The sequence below is a fragment of the Herpailurus yagouaroundi genome, unplaced genomic scaffold (genome assembly GCF_014898765.1).
Source record: "Herpailurus yagouaroundi ecotype Mexico unplaced genomic scaffold, PumYag 100, whole genome shotgun sequence".
In the NCBI taxonomy this organism is placed as follows: Eukaryota; Metazoa; Chordata; class Mammalia; order Carnivora; family Felidae; genus Herpailurus; species Herpailurus yagouaroundi.
Window position 1 is genome coordinate 72,869,952 of NW_024412391.1, and position 20,621 is coordinate 72,890,572.

Genomic DNA, 20,621 nt, shown 5'->3' on the forward strand with positions numbered 1-20,621 from the left:
AATGCCACCATAGTAAACACAGGAGATGAAGCTGAAAAGATGAAAGGAAAAATATTTTCTCTTTGCAGGACTGAATAAGGGAAACTGTAAGGTAATTAACTTGGTTATTGATACACAGAGTAGAGGCACCACACTCCACAGTGATGATTGTGTTCCCTTGTGGGTTTCTTCTAAGTCCAGTATTCCAAATTCTTTCTACTTCCTTTTCATTAATTTGGTTTCAGTTAAAAAAAAATTGTGTAGTTTGTTTGGTTATGACCATTTAGTTTTAACTAGCCTTCTTTTACAGTGGTAAAGAACAGGATGCTTTTCCATGAGTTTTGTGTGTGTGTGTGTGTGTGTGTGTGTGTGTGTGTGTGTGTGTGTGTTTAATCAGTTAAATGCTGATCTCTTTATTAAAATAGTAAACAAAATAAGTAGTGTATAGGCATATTCAACCTAGACACACACTACAAAATACATAGGTGTAAATATTTGTGGCCACATGATGCACTAGGAAGAACTCAGTTCTTGTTCCTGCCCTGGCTTTCCCAGTTACTAGTATGCACTTTGGGCAGTTGCTGGGTCTTAATGTCAGGGTTTCTTTCTGGGATGGGTGTGGCTCAGAATAGTACATAAAAAGCACAAGAAAAGGCACAGTGATTAGTATTCATATTTTCCCTCACCCGCGCTCATCTTCCCTCCTCATCAGCTCTTCTCTCCATTTTCACGTGACTCCTCTTGAACCTTTCTTTGGGGTAGGCTCTCCCCAGGGTTGTTCATAGTTTCCCAGCCAGCTAAGCATCAAAGTTTTTCCAGGCCTATTCCTTGGCAGCTAGAGGTTTTTCTCTTCCAGGGCCAAAAATGAAACATCCATTCTGTTTAGGTTGTTAGCGAAGAATGTGAGATGACCTGAGGCCGCATTCCCTGCATTCCCAATGTGCTGGAAGTTCCCATTCACAGTCTTTGGATTCTTTGGGGCTGTTTTTCCCCTTTATGTTGCAGCAAAGCTGAGATGGGAAGAAACCAGTCACTGTGACTGCCACCCGGGTCTGCTGGCTATCATCTGGTGATGATTTTCCCCTATCACCAATTGCCCTGCTAGTTAGCTTGTAAGTATTTTGAAGCCTGAGGCTATGACATTGGAAATATTTTTTAAATTGTAAAAATACGGTTTTAAAGTTTACATAATTTCCAGTTTGTCTTTGTTCTTCTCAGGGGTCTTTAACAGGTTTATAGGTTGTTTATCAGCTGACTTCTGATTGAACTTGCTTTCATTAGCACTCTAAGTTTATGCTACCATTAGCTTTTTATTTTTTATTTTTTTAATGTTTATTTACTTTTGAGAGAGAGCACAAGCAGGGGAGGGACAGAGAGAAGGAGACACAGAATCCGAAGCAGACTCCAGGCTCTGAGCCGTCAGCACAGAGCCCGACGCAGGGCTTGAACGTGACCTGAGCTGAAGTTGGACGCTTGGCTGACTGAGCCACACAGGCGCCCCACCATTACCTTTTAAACATGTATTTTTGTAGGATATTTCACAAAGTTTTATAAATGGTGTTATAAAACAATAACAGCTACCAATTTTCAAGGCCTATGATATGCTAATGTAGGTAGGTAGGTCGGTAGCACCTCAGAGATTGGTGCTTTTTAACAGATAAGGAAACTGAGGCTAGTTGACATTAATTAATATTTTGAAATTACAAATCTAGTGAGTGGGAGAAGTCAGGCATCTACCCAGTTTTCTTTTTTCACCGCTATCACAGAATAATTTTTATATGTGCAGTAAAGGGAGATTTTGTTTCTTCTTATGTTGGTAATTAGCCAGGATTTTCCTTCATTAATAGTCAGAATGTCAGTGGAACTACCTTCCAAGCATGAAGAAAATAAGACTGTGTATGTACATTTTGTGAGATATATAAATTTTTAAGACTTGCTTTTCCTCTCATAGATGGTGTCACAGTAGATTCAGAGAGAGAGAGAGAGAGCAGTAATATGGGTTGTTTGCCTCCAGTGGGTTTATGCTCCTGTTCTGCTCTGGAACTTTCTATCATGCTTTACAAGAGGACTGACTGTATCATGGTGTGAAAGCTTGTAGTCGTCCTCTGTCCAAATGAACTACGTAAAATTTATGTCCTAAAAAGCCAATATGTGTTATAACTTTTAGATTTATAGAAAACCCAGAATCTTAATTTATCATCCTGTTAATTTAATTCCTTTTCAAAAAACATGTATTTGTACAATTTTAGTTGTATGTTCTCATTCCTTGAGAGCTTATTGGTGGAGAGGCTAGGTCCAGCCAAAGGCTGGTCAAAATGTTTCTGTACTAGAGATTTAGATGGATCCTAATGCTGAGAGCGGCAAAATGTGTTCATTATTTAAATAAGCTCAGGCTGCCAAATGAATCATAAAGGCAGCTGGGTGTCCTGTGCCAAGGTGTCATTTTCATTAAGTGTGAGATTGCACCTGAAGGACAGTTTAATTTGCAGCTGCTAAAAATATTTCAACAGAGTGATACTGTTACAAGTGGCAGGTGGTGCCCAAACGTGAATTTTGCAAGAAATGCCATCTGTGGGATGAGGTGTGGAAGAATGTCAAGGGGGTGGTAAAGGAGATAAAGGGGGGAAGAAAAGAGGTGTATTTACTCAGTGTTTATTGCTGTTATCATGACTAAAGATGCCATGCTTCACACGATAGCATTGGCCCAAGATTATTAAATATGATTATTTGTTCAGCTTCTACCATGTGCACAGGGCATTGCAAAAGTACCACAGTACCTGTAAAGACAAAGTTTCTTTCCCAGAGGCATACCATTTAAACCATCCAGATGAGAGAATCCTTTCCAAGTGTATTTACCTTTCATAGTGTTTACATTGCAGTTCTGTGCTGGCAAGACTAATGCACTTTGATCCTGCTTAAATGGATCTTGCCACTTTCTTTTGATGTTCAGCTTTTAATACACATCCACATCCATTTCCTGCTTCATATTGTATGAAATATTTTCAATAGTACAAGCTCAAAGATTTTGTTAGATCATGGTCAGTTGGGATTTTGTGAACTTTACAGAGTAGAGAACATTGCAATGTGGAAAGGTATCGAGGGACATTGTTAACTGTTGACATTAGTAAAAGATCTGTATATGTGTGTCTATTAGTTCAATGGACTTGGCCACATTGAAATCAGGAACTTATATCTGGAGACTGGAAATAGACATTCTCTACTTTAATGGGTTACAGAACACAAGTTTGAGGAGCAAAAGTAACTAGTGGGTTTCAGTTTTTCATTTCTGCTTCTCATTTGATGGTAGTAACTGGAAGTAGAAAGCCTTCCTTTGTGAAAACCATGAACTTTCTTTGGTTCTCAAGGAGACCTAATAAAATAGGTCAATATGAATGAATTTGGGTAAAGGTTTTCCACGGGGAGTTTCTGATGACAAGGCAAGTTATTGAATTGCTTGTAGTTTTTCAGGACAGTGGTAATCTCTGACCTCCAACATATGCATTGTTTTTAGCTTCATAAAGTAGAGAGACATGTTTTCTGTTATTTTAATCCTATTGATAGAATCTAATTTTGAAAAATTATAAACAGATCATTAATTTTACTGTATTAATTATCTAGCACAAAAGGATGTGATCAAAAGCAGAAAAGTTTTCCATATTAAAATAACATTCATGAAATTTCAGGAGAACATTTTGAGAACCTATTATTTTGTAATAACTCTTAGAAATAGTTGCAATTTAAAGGAGCATGTCTAAGCATTTCTTTAAATGGGAACGTAAACACTGTTAGGGCTATGATGAGTTCTGTTCATCCCAATAACTCTAAGGAACTGCCAAAAAGCAGGAAAATGTGACTTTTCTAAAAACAAAAAAACCCCACAAACTTACATATTTTAGTTTAGGAAATTCATTCATTTATTAATCTATTCACTCATTTAGGAACCATGTTCTGTTTCAGAAATTGTGCTTAGCCCAGAAGAAATAATTGGGAAAAAAATAGGGAAATCAGCTTACCAGAAGAGAGGGGAAAGAAAACAAGTGATTAAAAGTAGAGTTTTCTGGATTCTAATTGAGAAATATGCACTAGGTGCCAGGGAATGGTTTGTGTGTTAAAAAGGTGATAGACAGTACAAGATGGTTTGGAAAAGGTGAGGCCAGAGGCAGGGAAAACAGATTGAATGTGGCTGCCAAGAGAGAAGAGATAAGGGTCTACATTTGCGTAGTTGCAGTGAGACAGATTTAAAATATGCTTAGGGAAATACTTTGTTATATGTAGAAGCTGAAGGCAAGAGAGGGAGAGATACAGGACAAATGCCTGTCATAACAAATAGGAAAATGAAGATAATAGGAAAAGGCTTAAATGTCACAAAAGCGATAAAAGCAAACTTTCTTTTGTGTTATGTGAACTAAGTGTGTTTGAAGATAGTAGATGGGGTGTTTTCTTGATTTACTAAGGGATTAAAGAAGAGGAACAGTGGTCAGTTCTGCCGGAAATGTAAGTCAAAGTTTGTGGACGACACTTACTGCTCTTAATTTATTTTTGGTATTAGGGACACTGTAAATAGTGTAACTGACAAGACTTCCCATTTTCCTCTAGTGCTAAAGAGCTTTGAGTCAAAACTATAGCTCATCTCAACTATATGTGTTGACGAATGCAGTATCTACTTTTAGAGTTGTTACTGGCTCAGAGTAACATCAGCCTTCCTGTCCTTTCTGCATGCAAATCTTAGTTTATGCTACTTTACCGTATCTTATGACATCTGAAATCTGGTCTGGAAATTATATGGTATAAATGCATTAGTGCTTCTTTCCGTAGCACTGTATGGATAGCTTGGAAGAAATAGATAATATATATACAGAAGACTAATTAGATGACTTGAAAATATAACTCTAAAAAAGAAAAAAAAAAACAAGCAAAACATGAATTGTACAAGCACATTAAGACTAGAAAACAGGGAAAGAAGTGAAATGATGGCACTCCTGCAGGAAATGGAAGCAGTTTAAGGTAAAATACCATTTGATACGTAGGTGTGGATATTGGCATTAGCCAAAGCGGAAAGATAGGAGCAGAAGCAGTTTTAAAAGAAAAGTAGATGAGTTCCTTGCTAGTCATGATGAATTAAAACTGCAATGAGATACTTAGGTAGAAAATTTGAGCCAAAAGTTTGAAATGCAAGGTTGGATCTAGGAGGAAAATAAAGGTGATGTAGTTTGGAGATACCTGAGGGTCTAAAAGTGAATCAATTCCAAAAGAAAGAAATTCTAAAAATATAACAAAATTTAGAATATTGAAATAGTAGAAGAAAGTTTAGGAGATGCCTTCATTTATAGGAGTGGGGAGAATAAAAGGTGCTCAAAAAGAAAATAATTTAGGAAGCATCTATATTTACAGATGTAGGAAAAGAAAGTGGTAAAGGAAATAGTGAAGGCTCTATACTTAACAATTCAGGTTCAGAGTCACAGAAGGCACATGCCAGAGAAACAATGAAGATTATATGAAGGGCATGAAGATTTTATTGTGCCAATGGCAGCAGACAAGCAGACAACCGAAAAAGCGTGAGCATCAAAATCTGTGTGTAGATTTGATGGTTTCTGTTGATTACACTCTCAAAGGTGAAACACCAAAAGCTACCTAGTAATGGAGTTGGAAAGCGACTGGTAAATAGGGCAGGGAGTCTGAGTCTGAGTCTGAGTCCGAGTCCCCTCCCACTCTTTCAAAAAGTCCTATGGCTAAATGGGTGCAAGAAACAGTGGATTCTAGAGTATAGAGTGTAAGTGGAATTCTTTTTGTTTTCTTTGGTAGAATAAAAATATTTAAAAAATAAATATTTGACACGGAGTCATTATAAGGGAAAGATTGAGAACCCAAAGAAGAATTGACTTCTTTTCTTCATTTTTGCAACTCCCCCGTTGCTGGATTTCTTCCTGTTTTTCATCACTTTTCTCCTTGTATTAGATTCTGTCTTCTTTTCTCTTCGTACTCTATACCCTGCTGTCAATCTCAAATAACTTCAGCTCTAGTCCCCATTTCTTTCCTGAGCTTCTGTATTCCCTGACCTGTGGGACAAATTCCCAAGCATCTCACTATAAAGCTGCACGAAACTGAGCTTATCTTCCTCCCCCGACTTCCATATATATCTATCTTTCCTCAAGTGTTCCTATTTCAGTAAATGATTCCTATCCAACCAATATTTAAATCAGACATTTCCTTAGTATTTCCATGATTTTTCTTACTACTCCCTACCTTCAACATCTCATCAGTGAACATAATCCAGCAGTTCTGTTTTCACATAATCCTTGCATATGCCACCTTCTCTATCATACTGGTCCAAATCACCAACCCTTCTCACTAGCCTCTAGAGTGGTCTTACTGCCTTCATTCTTGCCTCATTATAATTTTTTTTTTCCTGTAGCAATAATAGTGATCTTAACATAGTAATCTGATAATGTCATTACTAGGTTTAAAATACTTCATTGGTTTCCCTCATCGCCATTAGGACAATATGCTCCTGGACAACACTTCCTTCTTATTCTGGCCTCTGCTTAACTTTCTTGTCATCATCTTTGACCACCCGTCTCTTCATTGACTACTCTGAGTGCATAGTATTGTCATTTCTCTTACCTTGCACGTGTTACTTCCACCTGGGACATTCCTGGTTATTCTTTAGGCCTTGAGTTATAGGTCATATCTTCTGAGAAAAGCTTTCCCTAATTTCTTTAAGGAAAACTGAATTTTCTCTTCTGTTTCCAACTGCATTTTTTTCCAGACTCTGACTCTTGTCCTTTTTTTGTGTGGTGTAATAATTGTTCTGTTTAATTGTTGGTATTCCCTCACAGACAGAATACATTTCATCATAACATCCCCTTGTTTTCCACCATCTAGAGCACAGAGTACATGTCTAGGAAAAATATGATGAATGAAATATAGATAGATGGTGAGTGATTGCATGAAGAATAGAGATTTTTACTGGAGAAATATTTTGTAGATTATTGGATTGAGAGCAAATAGAGGCTTTAGACTTACAAATAAAGAGAGATCATTTTTCCACAGAAAGAAAGAAAAGAAAAATTGAGAGGAGAAAAAGGAGGACCTTCTCTTTAAATGGTTTTGGTTGTATCAGTATAGCAAATAATTCCATCTTTGAAGAATAAAATGAGATGCTACATTAGTTGATTTGAAGACAATCAGAATGATTTTAAAGAGTTTCTGTTAATAAATCTGTAACAACAGTGATTCTTTTTTAGGATACGTAGCCTGAGTTAACAAGTAGCACATCCATTTACTAAATTATATAGTTTTCATCATCCTTGCTTAGATATAGGGGCATAGGAAAAAAAGTTCTGGGATTATATAAGGCAGGTGCAATGGAGGTTCGGGAGGCCAAGAGGTTCTAGGGTAGCAGGGCAGACAATTAGAATGATTGATTAGAATGTTTGGTTTGGAGGAAGAGGAGAATTCGCCAGGGAAGAGAGGAATAGATTGAGAAAAGAAGAGGAGGAGTAAGAGGACCAAATGTAGTAAGGAAGGGGAAAGCAACATTTGAAGGATTGAAGAGTAGAAAATGCATAGTGAGAAAAGGTTTTGATCGCAGACAAGATTTGCTAAATTTAAAATAGTAGAAGAAGTAGAACTCCTTTTAATTTTTTGAAAGAGTTTAACTGGAGACCTATTTTATTTTGAGATAGGAAAGAGCGTTTTTCCAAGTTGATTGTATCCTAGATGTCTTAAAGACAAGTTACATTTGACTGACATTGTTTTTCTTTGATATTCCTTTTTAGTTTAATAAATGTGTACTTTTTTTTCCATGTGTAGTTTATTTTTTGTCTGTTTCTGAAGCTGTGTCAGACTGTTACTCACCTACAAAGTCCTCCATGCTGTAATACCAGATATTGAAAGAGAGACTAGGATCGAAGGCTCTTTCAACAAAGTGCATGATAACTTGTTTGAATTATTTCCCACTAGAGTCCACATTGATAAAATGATAATTTTCTTGACATATTTTAGAGAGGGAAACACGTGCTTGATAGAGCCTTCTGTCATGCCCAAACACCAAGCTAAGAGAATATCTGTATATGTAAAATACTGTTTGCTTTATTGTCATTTTTGTGCTTCTAACGTGACTTTTGCCTAATTATAGCTTTCTGAGAACAAGAGACATAATATTACTCATTTTGTTTTCTACGTCATATGTTACATGTATTTGTGAGCAAATACAGTAGCTAGATTTAATTACCTGAAATTCTTTAAGTTATGCAAGTGTTTCTGTGAACAATTACTCTAATTGGGAAGGTAATATTAGACCAACTCCTCCTCCATTGCTCTAGTTTTAAAGCAAAAGAATGTGTGTTTTTTTTTTATTCTAATTCTGTAGCTGGGTTATAATGAGATCTCCAAATTTAGTATGTGATTGAGGCTTCCCTTCACTGTCTTAATGATAATAATATAATGCATTTACTAACATTTTGCTAAGTTGTTTCAATGCATTATTCAAGTTGAAAATATTTGTTTTTATATGAACTATTTATGATGGAAAAGGTGAATAGAATCCAATTTGAAATAAACCCAGTGTGAAAATTAGTCATCTGAGATCCGAGACTTACCAAAAAGTCACAAAAATTGCAAGTGACTGGACTGAATTCTTCGACATGTAGGTTTGTGTGCACACACAAACTGTATATATTATAACTGTGTGTGCACACACAAACACGCTTACAACACTGCATTTCCAGGAATCTGCAATTCCAGGAATTCATCATTGGGATAGTAATTGTTTGATTTGTAACATACCAATTCCTACCGTGTCACATTATTTATTCTGCTCACTGATACTCATGAGACGCAAACAGAAATATACAAACATATCTATGTATATGAACAGGTAGAAATTGATGAAGAAAAACCAGCTTTGTAACAATTATAGGAAAGTAATATATTATTTGATGTATCTTATAAAGCTCTGGTGCTGAGTGAGTCCAACTTTTAAAAGTTATTTCCCTACTCTTATTCCACTGGCACACTGGACTTGAAATATGAATAGGTAATGAATTGTACTTTTAACATTACTGACAGAGTCTGTATAATTTGCCTGAGAAGGATAGTGGAGTGTAGCCCTGAGTGTGCATGGTCTGAGAGCAAATGTTAAAAGAAGGTTACAAGCATAGAATACATGATAATGGTGATTATGCACAGGTATAAAGATGAGGACTAAATAACATGGATAAAGCTAGTCTCAGGGTTCTGACCTCTTCCCTGATATCTCAGGTTTGGTACTGATCTATGTGAACGTATTTCATTGCTGACTTGATAACACGATATGTCATGGGAGTAAAGGTAGCTTATTGTGAGAATTTAAATACCTGCAATGTCCTAAATGCTTTCAGTAAGATAAACTCAGCTTCTTAGTATATTACATCTTAAAATCAGTGAAGCTACTGCATACTTTTATATGTCTGTATGAGTCACAACCGCATCAGCCCAGGTATTTACAAAAATTATTTTTTTAATGAGGTTCTAATCATTGCTAATATACATTCTGCATAATCTAGGCAGTCTCTCTCTCTTTTTGTTTTTTCTTTCTTCTCTCTTTCCCTTCTTGCACAAATACTCATTGAATGTCAACTGTGTTTTAACCTTTAGGATCACAGCACCAAACAAAACATGCCAGGTCCTGGCAACTCCTATTCCTTTGGGGTGGGGAGAGAAACAGACAATAAACAAATGAATACTAGAAACAGAGAAAGAAAGACTGAGAGATCACAGGTGTTAAATAATGTTAGGAAGAAAAATAACACATGAAAATTAAGAACTAAAAGGGTTTCAAGTGCTTTAAATAGGGTAGTCAACAAAGATCTTTCTGATAATGCAATATTTGAACAAAGACCTGAGTAAAAGTAGGAATCCAGTCATTCATTATAATATATGAGGTGAGAAAGTACACAGAGAGGAAGATCTGAGGCAGGAATGAGAGTACTTGTTTGAAAACCAGGAAGGGGCTACTATGGGGATGGTATGGCGGGCTAGGAGTAAGTTAGGTCAGGAGAGTAGGTAGAAGAAAAGGCTTGTGAGGTAGCAGGGACCAGATCATAAATAGTATCTGGTCACGGGAAAGATTTTATATTTTATTGTGAATAATTTGGAAAGATGGATGAGGGGTTAGAGAGGGAAGTGACCTGCCATAGGATCACTCTGACTAGTGTGGAGAAACAGAACACAATTGGTGGTGGTAAGGTAGAAACAGGGAGACTGTTAGCAATTCATCGCTGGTCATGGTGATCTGGGAGAGGCCGGCCGTGGAGGATGTGGTAAGAAAAGGTGATGGATGTGCTGATAGAATGTGGGCTGGAGAGAAAGAGATGACTCAAGGGTGGCTCCAGAATACCGAGGTGACTTGAGTACCCAGTAAATAATGTTGTTATTTACTGACATGGATAAGAACATGAGAGGATTTGCTGTTTTGTTGTTGTTGAATCTGGATCTCATTTCTCCCCTCCCATCCAGTCTTTGCTGGAAACTAGAACAGACCATTTGGTACTTTGACTTAAAACTGTCTTATGCTTGGAAGGAAGAATGATAGTGATGATGGCAATAAGCAATATTTGAAAGCATTTCCAGTTTGCAAAATATTTTAATATCCTGTAATGCATTTGCACTATGTGGTCACACTGAGGATTTCTGCACCTACTCCTAACTTTCCAAAAAAAGAGAAAAATAAAGAATTGTTTGAGGTATAAGGTGATTTGTAACTTACTTTAAAATACATAAAGAACAGTTCACATATTCTGAAAACCGTGAACTAAGGAAAGATTAGTTCTTGAAATATATCAAATGCAAGTGAGGAGAAAGTGAAAGTGGACTGTAATGAATGATATTATCTATCTAACTGTGAAATAATATATGTGCTGTAATTTGTCTCTCAGATCCAAGGTTCATTAGTGCCCACCTCATCCCAGAAAGTGACAACCCTGAAGATGACAAAGTATATTTTTTCTTCCGTGAAAATGCGATTGATGGAGAACACACCGGAAAAGCCACTCATGCTAGAATAGGTCAGATATGCAAGGTGAGGTAAAGAAAAAAAAAACAATTGAGGAGGATATTATTGTCCAATCATGGTTTTCTTTTTCTTCTTTGCCTATATGCAAGTATAATGAAAACTATGGCTAAAAATCTTGACTGATCATTATAAATATTTAAATGGTAAAGAATGATTTGAAAACATACTTGTTTATTGGTAGCTCTTCGTAGGTAAACATGCGGGTAGAAATTGTGACACATTATTTCACGTTTACATTAAATGATCTTCCTTTGAAATTTTAAAGAAATACATTTTTTTAAAATATTTATCTTTGAGAGAGAGAGAGAGACAGAGCTCAAGTGGGGGAGGGGCAGAAAGATAGAAGAAGACACAGAATCCCAAACAGGCTCCAGGCTTTGAGCTGTCAGCACATAGCCTGACACAGGGCTTGAACTCATGAACCAAGAGATCATGACTGGAGCAGAAGTCAGATGCTTAACTGACTGAGCTACCCAGGTGCCCCCAGAAATACAATTTTTTCATGTTACCTGGGAGAACACATTTTTTTTTTGTATTTTCACACAACAGTTTCCTAAAATATGTAAGAGTGAATGGATATTTGTTGTTGGGATAGCTAAATTATTGATATAAAAGAGAAAATCATTAAAGCTTGATTTTATAAATTGATTATAACATCCTATGTACATATATATGAACACATACATACAGTTTTGAGCATCTGAACTTTGAGGTAATTCATTTACAGTGTAACACAAAACTGGATATGATATTGCATTATAATGTCAGATACATAGATTAAAAATTACCCAATAAATGCTTGTGGATTAATTAGTATCAGTGTAAAGATACGATAACAGTACCATTCTTTCCCACTACACTGTATATAGTGCAGTGTATATGCAGTATGAATCAAGCTAACTGCTATTATGTATTCAAGCACCTTTCATCTCAAGAAAAATCACAAAACTAGATCCAGTAATTATCTTCAATGGAATTGTCTTTTTCAAAGAAGATATGAAATTTTTGAAAATCTCTCCTGGGGGGATTGGTTAGCATCTTTTCTACCTCAATCATGATGTAATTATTTATCGCTAGTATATTAAGTTACTGGAAAACTAAAGGTTTTAACAATCTGGAAACATACAAAAATATGTGAAATATGTGAGAATCTGTTCTCCAAAAAATATAAATCATATTTAAAAGCACTACTTACAGGGTTAGAAAAATCTTTATAGCATGTAGAATTATATCAACAAAATATAAATCATTGTTATGTGTTTGAAGGAACACGGATGTTCCTTCAAACACATACACCTAAATATTATTTTAAAAGAGCCTAAATTACCAGCAAATACATATGATCATAACAGAACTTATTGCTTAAGTTAAAATTTAGTTTCATTTTCAGTGAGGAGGTACGTTTTCAAAATGTTTTCTCTAGAATGATTTTCTTTATTAAGGCTGGTGCAAATATTTTTTTCAATATACTGTTTGTAAAATTGAAATTGTTTCAACTGTTTAAGCTTATAAAATATTTGATGCTGGTTTGCTTTTCTCTAGGATCTACTTTCAGTATGTGTTATAAGCTGTGCATTTATTCTTCCTTCAATAAATATTCGTTAAGTGCCTATTATGTGCCAGTGTGTTCTTTGTATGTTGTAAGTCATTCTGTGAATAAAGTTTGAGTGAATAGATTTGACCAACAATAAAAAAAAAGCATAGTTACTTGTATCTGTGGTATAATTACTTGCATTTTGAAAAATGAGGAAATTGTTTCTCTGTTTCAAGAGAAATATTTGAAATTATCATTCACATGCACATTTCCTAAAATCAATGTTCTCTCCTTTCAGAATGACTTCGGGGGTCACAGAAGTCTGGTGAATAAGTGGACAACATTCCTGAAAGCTCGACTCATTTGCTCAGTGCCAGGTCCAAATGGCATTGACACTCATTTTGATGAATTGCGTAAGTAACTCATGATACTGGATAGAGAATATTTGTTCAGAATTTGTCATAACCACCAAAATGCAACTTTTCCTAATTTTGTTTTCAAACAGAGGATGTATTCCTTATGAATTCTAAAGATCCTAAAAATCCAATTGTCTATGGAGTGTTTACAACTTCCAGGTAAACAACTTTTTACTATCTTACTATCCAAGAAACTTCATGTCCTTTAGGTGCTTTTCAGGAATCTATAATTTGGAAAATACATTTTTGAAAGAACATTGGCTTGGCTTAACCTTTGAGCTGTTGTAGATTCTTGGGTGGCTGATGTTATGACGTAAATAGTTAAAAAAAATAAATTTTAGCAGAAATGTCATCACTGTAAATTGAATGATGAAAAATGTATCATAGCCTTAGTATAGCTCTGACTTAAAATTTAAATGAAATGTAGAATATTCTGAAAAGCTGAAATCTGAGCTTTGATCAGACTTTGTAGTGCTATAAACTACAGTGGCAACACTCTTTCCTTTCTCTTTTCCTTCTTCCTCCTTCATTCTCTCCCTCCCCTCTCTGTCTCCTCCTTCCTCTTCTCCTCACCCTCCATTCCCCATCTTCCCAAGACACTTGCTGTCAATCAAGCAGCAATTATCTCTTGACTATCTCATTCGGTATAAAATTTATATTACCTGGAGTTGTTAAAATTAAACAGACATTAATCCATTTCTTCTGACTTCCTCATTACTTAGGGCAGTGGTTCTCAGACATCCATCTGAGCATCCGTGTGAACCACCATGCCCCGCCTCCAGAGTTTCCGAATCAGTAAGATTAGGATGGAGACTACTTTTTCTTCTATTATGAAAATACCATTATTAAATTCTGTAAATATTTACTGAGACTTACTATGTGTTAGGTACCATGAAATATGCAACTGATGTTACAGAAAAGCAACTGGGCCTCTTTCTTCCCTCACGAAGCTTGCATTCTACCAGACATTGTCTATGTGGAGCAGGTTCCAGTAATAGACTCTTATAAACACATGTTTTTCATTTGATATGTTGTATATGTAATTTTCTATGGTGAAAGATTGGTTAAAAGATAAGCATTCCATATTTTAAGTGTGCATGACTGTTTTATATCTTTGTATAAATACATCTCTCAAGCCGTATTTATATAAGTACAATAAAATGGAAAATTGTGGCAGCTCATGGCAAACTTCCAGTTTATTTCAAGTACCTGATTTTTGTCAAGCAAAATGATGGGGATGATTGCTATAATATTCCACTTTGAGTAGGATGTAACAGCTACTAACTTAAAACAATTTTCTGAGTTAGGAAGAGATTATTTTAAATGCCTTCACACAAATCACACTCAGTTACTTGCTCTAATGCTTTTGGTCATTTGGGAGTTAAAAATAATATAATGTGACATATCATTTGACATTAACTATTCATTTTCTGCACCAGTTTCAGCTCCTAAAATGACATCTTAAATATTTTTGCTTGCTTAAAAGTTCTCTGGTTTCAGTATTCATGATGGAGGCTTAACATAGTACCAAAGTTTATGTTTTTATTTCTATTGATATCAAAATTAAATATTGCTTTTTGGAAGATCACGTAGATGTTTTCCCACTGAAGTTTATGTATATTAATGTGTGTACTTCATATCATATGTTGTGTATATGTGATATAAACATATATACTATGAGTATTAATGATGGTTTCAGCTATGCTTCTATTTTGAGCAATCATAATATGTTCTCTTGTGTATTGCCAAAATATATACACATGACTAAAAAATATCACAAGCACTATTTGAGGTTGAATTTATGTTCAAGTTTTGATAATTGACATCTAATAACATTAATAACCTGGAACAACTTAAGAACAGTTGTCTTTCCACTGTATGAAGATGAAAATCTTTTTTTTTTTTTTCTGTCTCTCTTTTTTAGTAACATCTTCAAGGGGTCAGCTGTGTGCATGTATAGCATGAGTGATGTGAGAAGGGTGTTCCTTGGTCCATACGCTCACAGGGATGGTCCCAACTATCAGTGGGTGCCTTACCAAGGAAGAGTCCCCTACCCACGACCAGGAACTGTAAGTGGTCTAGGTTTTTAAAATACCAGATGAATAAATTTCTCCTGAAGGTTTATAAAAAGCTGCTACAAGCAGGTGTTAACTATAGATAATGTAAAACAAAGGTACCTTGACTATAAACAAAACAAAGCAGGGATTTTCTATGATATCGTGGAATTCTGCATTTAAAAGCATGTTCTTTAGAGACATTAGTGGTTAAGCTCAGTGCTTACCAGTTATTAATAACCATAATTTTTGAGAAATAGAAACTAAATGGGTAGACTTATTTGTTTTCTTTTCCAAAAGTGGCTTTCATAGAGAATTGAAACAATTAGGATTCATCTGAACTTGTTCTCCCTAGCTAGAATGAAGGCTTCAAGGATTGCCCATTAAATAGGAGGACGAAAAGTTTTAAATCAGTACTATTTTCCCATGGGAATGGGACACACCCCTCAAGTAGGCAAGGGAGATATGCAGGAAAATCTCATAGAACAGGGCCTAGATATTTTAACAGACACTGTCTACTCTCGCTGACCGCTCCTTTTTCCCTCCAGCAACCCTGGGGCACATTCAGGCTTGAAAAAAAAATTGGAGAGAACTCAAAATAAAACCAGCTTTGAATCTGCAATTTAAAGTAGGGCGAAAAAAAAATATGGCAGGAAGTGAGTGAAGTTAGCAGTGATGGCAGAGGTTGTACAATACCCGCACCCAAGTGCAACTGCTCTAATCCTAAGAATCTTTAAGGAAATAATTTCCCGGGATGCAAAAACTTGTGTTTGAAGTTTAGCCATTGCTGTGATTTTACTTCAGTTTGGTTTATTCTGTTAAATTCAAGTAAGTTATGTTTTATACATTTTATTCAATATGGGGATTTTAATCTTATTTTTCTCTGTTTATGAAGCTCTTTATGGGAAAATTGAAAATTTTGCATTTTATAAATATTCTAGCCGGTGGTTCTTGTGGATACAAAACCTGTGTAGGCTTCCAGAAGAATGAACCAATAAGACGAAATATTGATTATATGAAGTAAAATGGGTTTTACGAAAAAGCGCAAGATATTTACTCCATCTCTTAATGGCAGACTGCTTCTACTTTGTTGGTGATGAGTTTTCTAACCCTATGGCTCGTTAAGGCCAGTGTATTCTAAGTAGGACCTGCCTCTAGGTTTCACTTCGACAGCTTTGGTGCAGTTCCTTCAGCATGCTAGATGGTGTACTGCCATTTGGAGATACAAAGGTTTTGATCTGAATTTGTACCAGTATATTTGCAATTAAGGATAGCCATTGGAAATTATTGTGTGCCAGACCCTGTTCTAAGAAATGTATATTTATATATATTGTATTCAGTAGCACAGCTATTGCTCCCATTTCACAGATGAGGACTCTGAGGCAAAGAGAGGAAGCAGGACTCAGTTGAGGCAGTTTGGTTCTAGAGCTGGTGTTCTCACTCATTATTCAGAATTGTTAAAACATGGCATAAAAAGTCAGCAGGATGCACCAACTGTTAAAGACAGAAGCAGAAAGCATTGCCTGATCTAGGAATCAGGGAGTGGCCGGCAGAAGGGCAAAACACCTAACTCCATGACTAAAATTCATTTGAATGAGTTCATTAATTCTATCAAGTGGCAGCTGAGAATAGCCATCTTGTCAACACTACTGGAGAAAAACAAACTAAGTGAAACATATTACGTTAAATAAGTAGCTTTATAATTTACTTAAAAAGTAATCCTTTAAATCCTTTGTTGTATTGGTGTATAATTGTGTGTGTCTGTATATACACACACACATATATATACATGCATATATATTACAAGATAGATGCTCTTCCCGTTTCATAGCAAGTTTATTTATTTCATTTCTCATGAATTATTTATGATCTGTATCAAGGTAATGGCAAAGACCATTGATTTCTCCTAAGCCTCTTATAAGATCAAGAACTTCTATTAATTATAGTTCAGCTCCCAAGCTCTTACATTAAATGACAAAAATTACTTAGGCATAAGACAAAAAGCAAGAGGCTGGAGATGTTTTACTTTGAATGCTTTTATCACATAATTAAATGCAGTGAAAAGAGACACAGTGGAATCTGAATTTTCTCATTTTTGTTTTATTGCCTTATATGGAGTGTTTATAATTCAGAGGCGATATTATGCCAGTGTACCACAGTGCTTCATTTCTGACTCTGTAGCCATCATCTGTTCAACTTGTCCACTTGAATTGGTCAGTTTCATTGCCATGCAGATCGTTAAACACTTTTCGTTTTTAAGTTTATTTATTTATTTTGTGAGAGATTGAGCATGAACATGGGAGGCACAGAGAAAGGACAAGAGGGAGGAACCCAAGCAGGCTCCACACTGTCAGCACAGAGCCCAGTGTGGGGCTCGAACTCAAGAAACATGCAAGCATGATTGGAGCCGAAACCAGAGTTGGACACTTAACCGTCTGAGCCACCCAGGCACCCCCAGATTATCAAACGCTTTGAATAACACCTTTCCTTACCCTTATAATTACTTTTTAGTGAGAGAGTACTGTTGGTACTTTTTGTGTTGCTTTTTCAGGGTTATGTTAGAGGGGTGACTGGGTGGGTCAGTCGGTTAAGCGTCAAACACTTGATTTCAGCTCAGGTCATGATCTCACGACTCATGGGTTTGAATCCCGCCTTGGGCTCTGTGCTGACAGTGTGAAGCCTGTTTGGGATTCTCTCTCTCCCTTTCTCTCTGCTGCTCCCCAACGCACGCATGTGCTCCCCCTCTCTCTTTCTCAAAATAAATAAACTTACCGAAGAAAAGAATAGTTTGTGTTGTCTCTTAGCTTAACAAGAGCCTTTGCATTTTAGCATGATGCCCTGGGGGGAAAATTTATCCAAGAAAATTTTTCTGAGATTCTCTAATCTGATTATTAATTGGATTTAGTTGTAACATATTTCATTTCTTATTCCAAATACTTTATCCTATCAGTAGAATATATTAGTTGCCACTAATAGAGCATCAGACTCCCATACACTGAATTCATTAGATGCATTTGTAGTTTTAGGTAAAAAATGGTGACACAACTAAATCCCATTGAGACTTAAATTACGTTTAGGAAAAAAATACTCTATATTACATCTATTAATTTAAGTAATATTATTTTTTAGTTTATCAGTTACTTAATTTTAAAGAAATAATGACAGGTTAGATTTAGTTTATGACCATTGAGGTTACAAATTATTATATAATTTGTAATTATATTCATTATATTTTAATCAAAAGCTATTCTTCTCTTTATCTTAATAGTGTCCCAGTAAAACATTTGGTGGATTTGACTCTACAAAAGACCTTCCTGATGATGTTATAACATTTGCAAGAAGTCACCCAGCTATGTACAATCCAGTGTTTCCTATTAATAACCGCCCAATAATGATCAAAACAGATGTCAATTATCAGTTTACACAAATTGTGGTAGATCGAGTGGATGCAGAAGATGGCCAGTATGATGTTATGTTTATTGGAACAGGTAAATGTTTTTAATTTTAGCCCTGAATTTCCTTGTAGACCGTTAACTTACTGAGTAAACTAAGAACTGAGGGAAGTTTTTAGAGTCGCTGTCAAGATAGAGTTAATCTCTAATAAATGACTAAAAAACCTGAACATCCACCATGACAATGCGTTATTAAAAAGTAATAATTTGAGGTATATTAATTTAAACAAAATCTCCTTTTCAATCAAAAGTTGATGAATGCAATCAAGTAAGGCTAATGATTAGGTAAACGATGTCTAGAAGTGAATCATAACTCTTTTCTGTCCATTGACTTTTTAGAACAAAGATGTATTTTCAAACCATGCCTAAAACTCCCAAGACATTCGATAATGTTTCTGGGCTATATTGATGCAAAATTACCTAACTTTAAAATTATCATGGGGCGCCTGGGTGGCTCAGTCCGTTAAGCGTCTGATTTCGGCTCAGGTCATGATCTCACGGTCCGTGAGTTCGAACCCTGCGTCGGGCTCTGTGCTGACAGTTCAGAGCCTGGAGCCTGCTTCGGATTTTGTGTGTCTGTCTCTCTCTGACCCTCCCCCATTCATGCTCTCTCTCTGTCTCAAAAATAAACAAAAATTTTAAAAAAAGTATCATAGGGTGGAAATCTTGTACAAAATAAATTTTGGCAATAAAATTTGTTTAGTGTTTTTCCCATACAATGGGAGAAAACAAAACAAAATAAAAATTTCATCAGTTGAAGAACAAAATGGACCATAAGAATCATCAGATAAATTTTAGGTTCATTTCTACAGAAATTTAACAATACATTTTTACTAACTCCATGATTAGAAACAAACTTTTTGCATATATATTTTCAGAATGAATCCCATTGTATTATGACATATTTTCCCCCTACTCTCTTTATTAATACTATTTTGAAAGCACCAGTTACAAACCTGAAACTTGCTATTTAGGGTCAGATTCCAAGGCAATAAATTCCTAGTCTCCATTAGCATTGTTAACTGACATAAATCAGTGGGAAGCAGAGTGACTGCTCCACTGAAACCTTGTATAATAGCATGTATATTCCCTTGGTGAGAAACAGAAAAAAAAATTAATTAACTACAGGGGAATGGCAACTGTGTGGTAAGTGCCTTAAAGACTTAAAGTCTTATAATGAAATTGTGAAATACTTGTATTTTCAGGTGTAACAGTGTCAGGTTCTGAGCAATAGAGTGCAGTCTACTTTTATGAGTGAGAACGTTTACCAAATTGTAGAATCCCAAAGAGACTCCAAGTTTGATAAAAGTCAGTGAATTCCAAGTATCAACTTCTGGTTATATAAATCTTTAGAAACTGTAAGTTGATAGGATTTGTCTTCAGTAAATATTAGTTTACCATTTAATGTCAAAGTATAATTAGATCTATCTACAGAGTAATTAAGTTTATTCAATAATGTCACACTTACCTTTTTTTTCACCTCTGGCCTAAACATGTTGAGAAGTCCCTCACTCACTGTCAATGAAGCAAAAGCTTGCTTCCGGCTATTTGACCAAAGAAATCCAATCATGAGTTTTTAATTCCTTTTGGACACAGGCTATCTTTAAAGGGACCAATTTCATGAGAATGTTGAATGTCTGAAGATGTGGATGGCTATTGGTCAGTACAGACCAGGGTCATCTGTCAACAAAGTAAATTGATTATAGTAATTTTATCTTTTAACTGGGTTGCACATCACAGTGTATTGATCCTAGTTGAGTAATCTGATTCAATTTGTGTGAAATTGTTTGAAATACTACTCAGTAAAACTAGATCTGGAACACAGATAAAGTTATGTTTGGATACTGGAAACCCATCAGAGGCACTGAGTATATTAACCTAATTTACCTTTAATCTTTGGTGTTATGAGTAGTCTAAAGTCCTATAAACATAAAAGTAACCTCTTAACAGAGGGCACCTTTTTCACTTTACAAGGGATACACTAGCAATTTTTCTTTCTTTCTTCTTCTTTTTTTTTCCTCACTAGCAACTTTTCTTATCTCACATAGCACATCATATTGATGCCCCGAAAATGGCTATCAATGGTTATTCACTGAATACAGTAAATGATTTTTCTGGTGTGGCTTATTCTTT

General features: G+C 35.6%; 1 protein-coding gene across 2 annotated transcripts in view; it reads left to right on the forward strand.

Annotated features, from left to right (window-relative positions):
* SEMA3A (semaphorin 3A) overlaps nucleotides 1–20,621 on the forward strand; it is a 479,082-nt gene that overhangs the window by 414,053 nt on the left and 44,408 nt on the right. For both annotated transcript variants that reach the window (XM_040472793.1, XM_040472792.1), the window contains 5 exons: nucleotides 10,896–11,038; nucleotides 12,865–12,979; nucleotides 13,072–13,141; nucleotides 14,907–15,051; nucleotides 18,305–18,524. In XM_040472793.1, coding sequence (XP_040328727.1) covers nucleotides 10,896–11,038; nucleotides 12,865–12,979; nucleotides 13,072–13,141; nucleotides 14,907–15,051; nucleotides 18,305–18,524 — 693 coding nt within the window. The remainder of the gene's footprint in view (nucleotides 1–10,895; nucleotides 11,039–12,864; nucleotides 12,980–13,071; nucleotides 13,142–14,906; nucleotides 15,052–18,304; nucleotides 18,525–20,621) is intronic.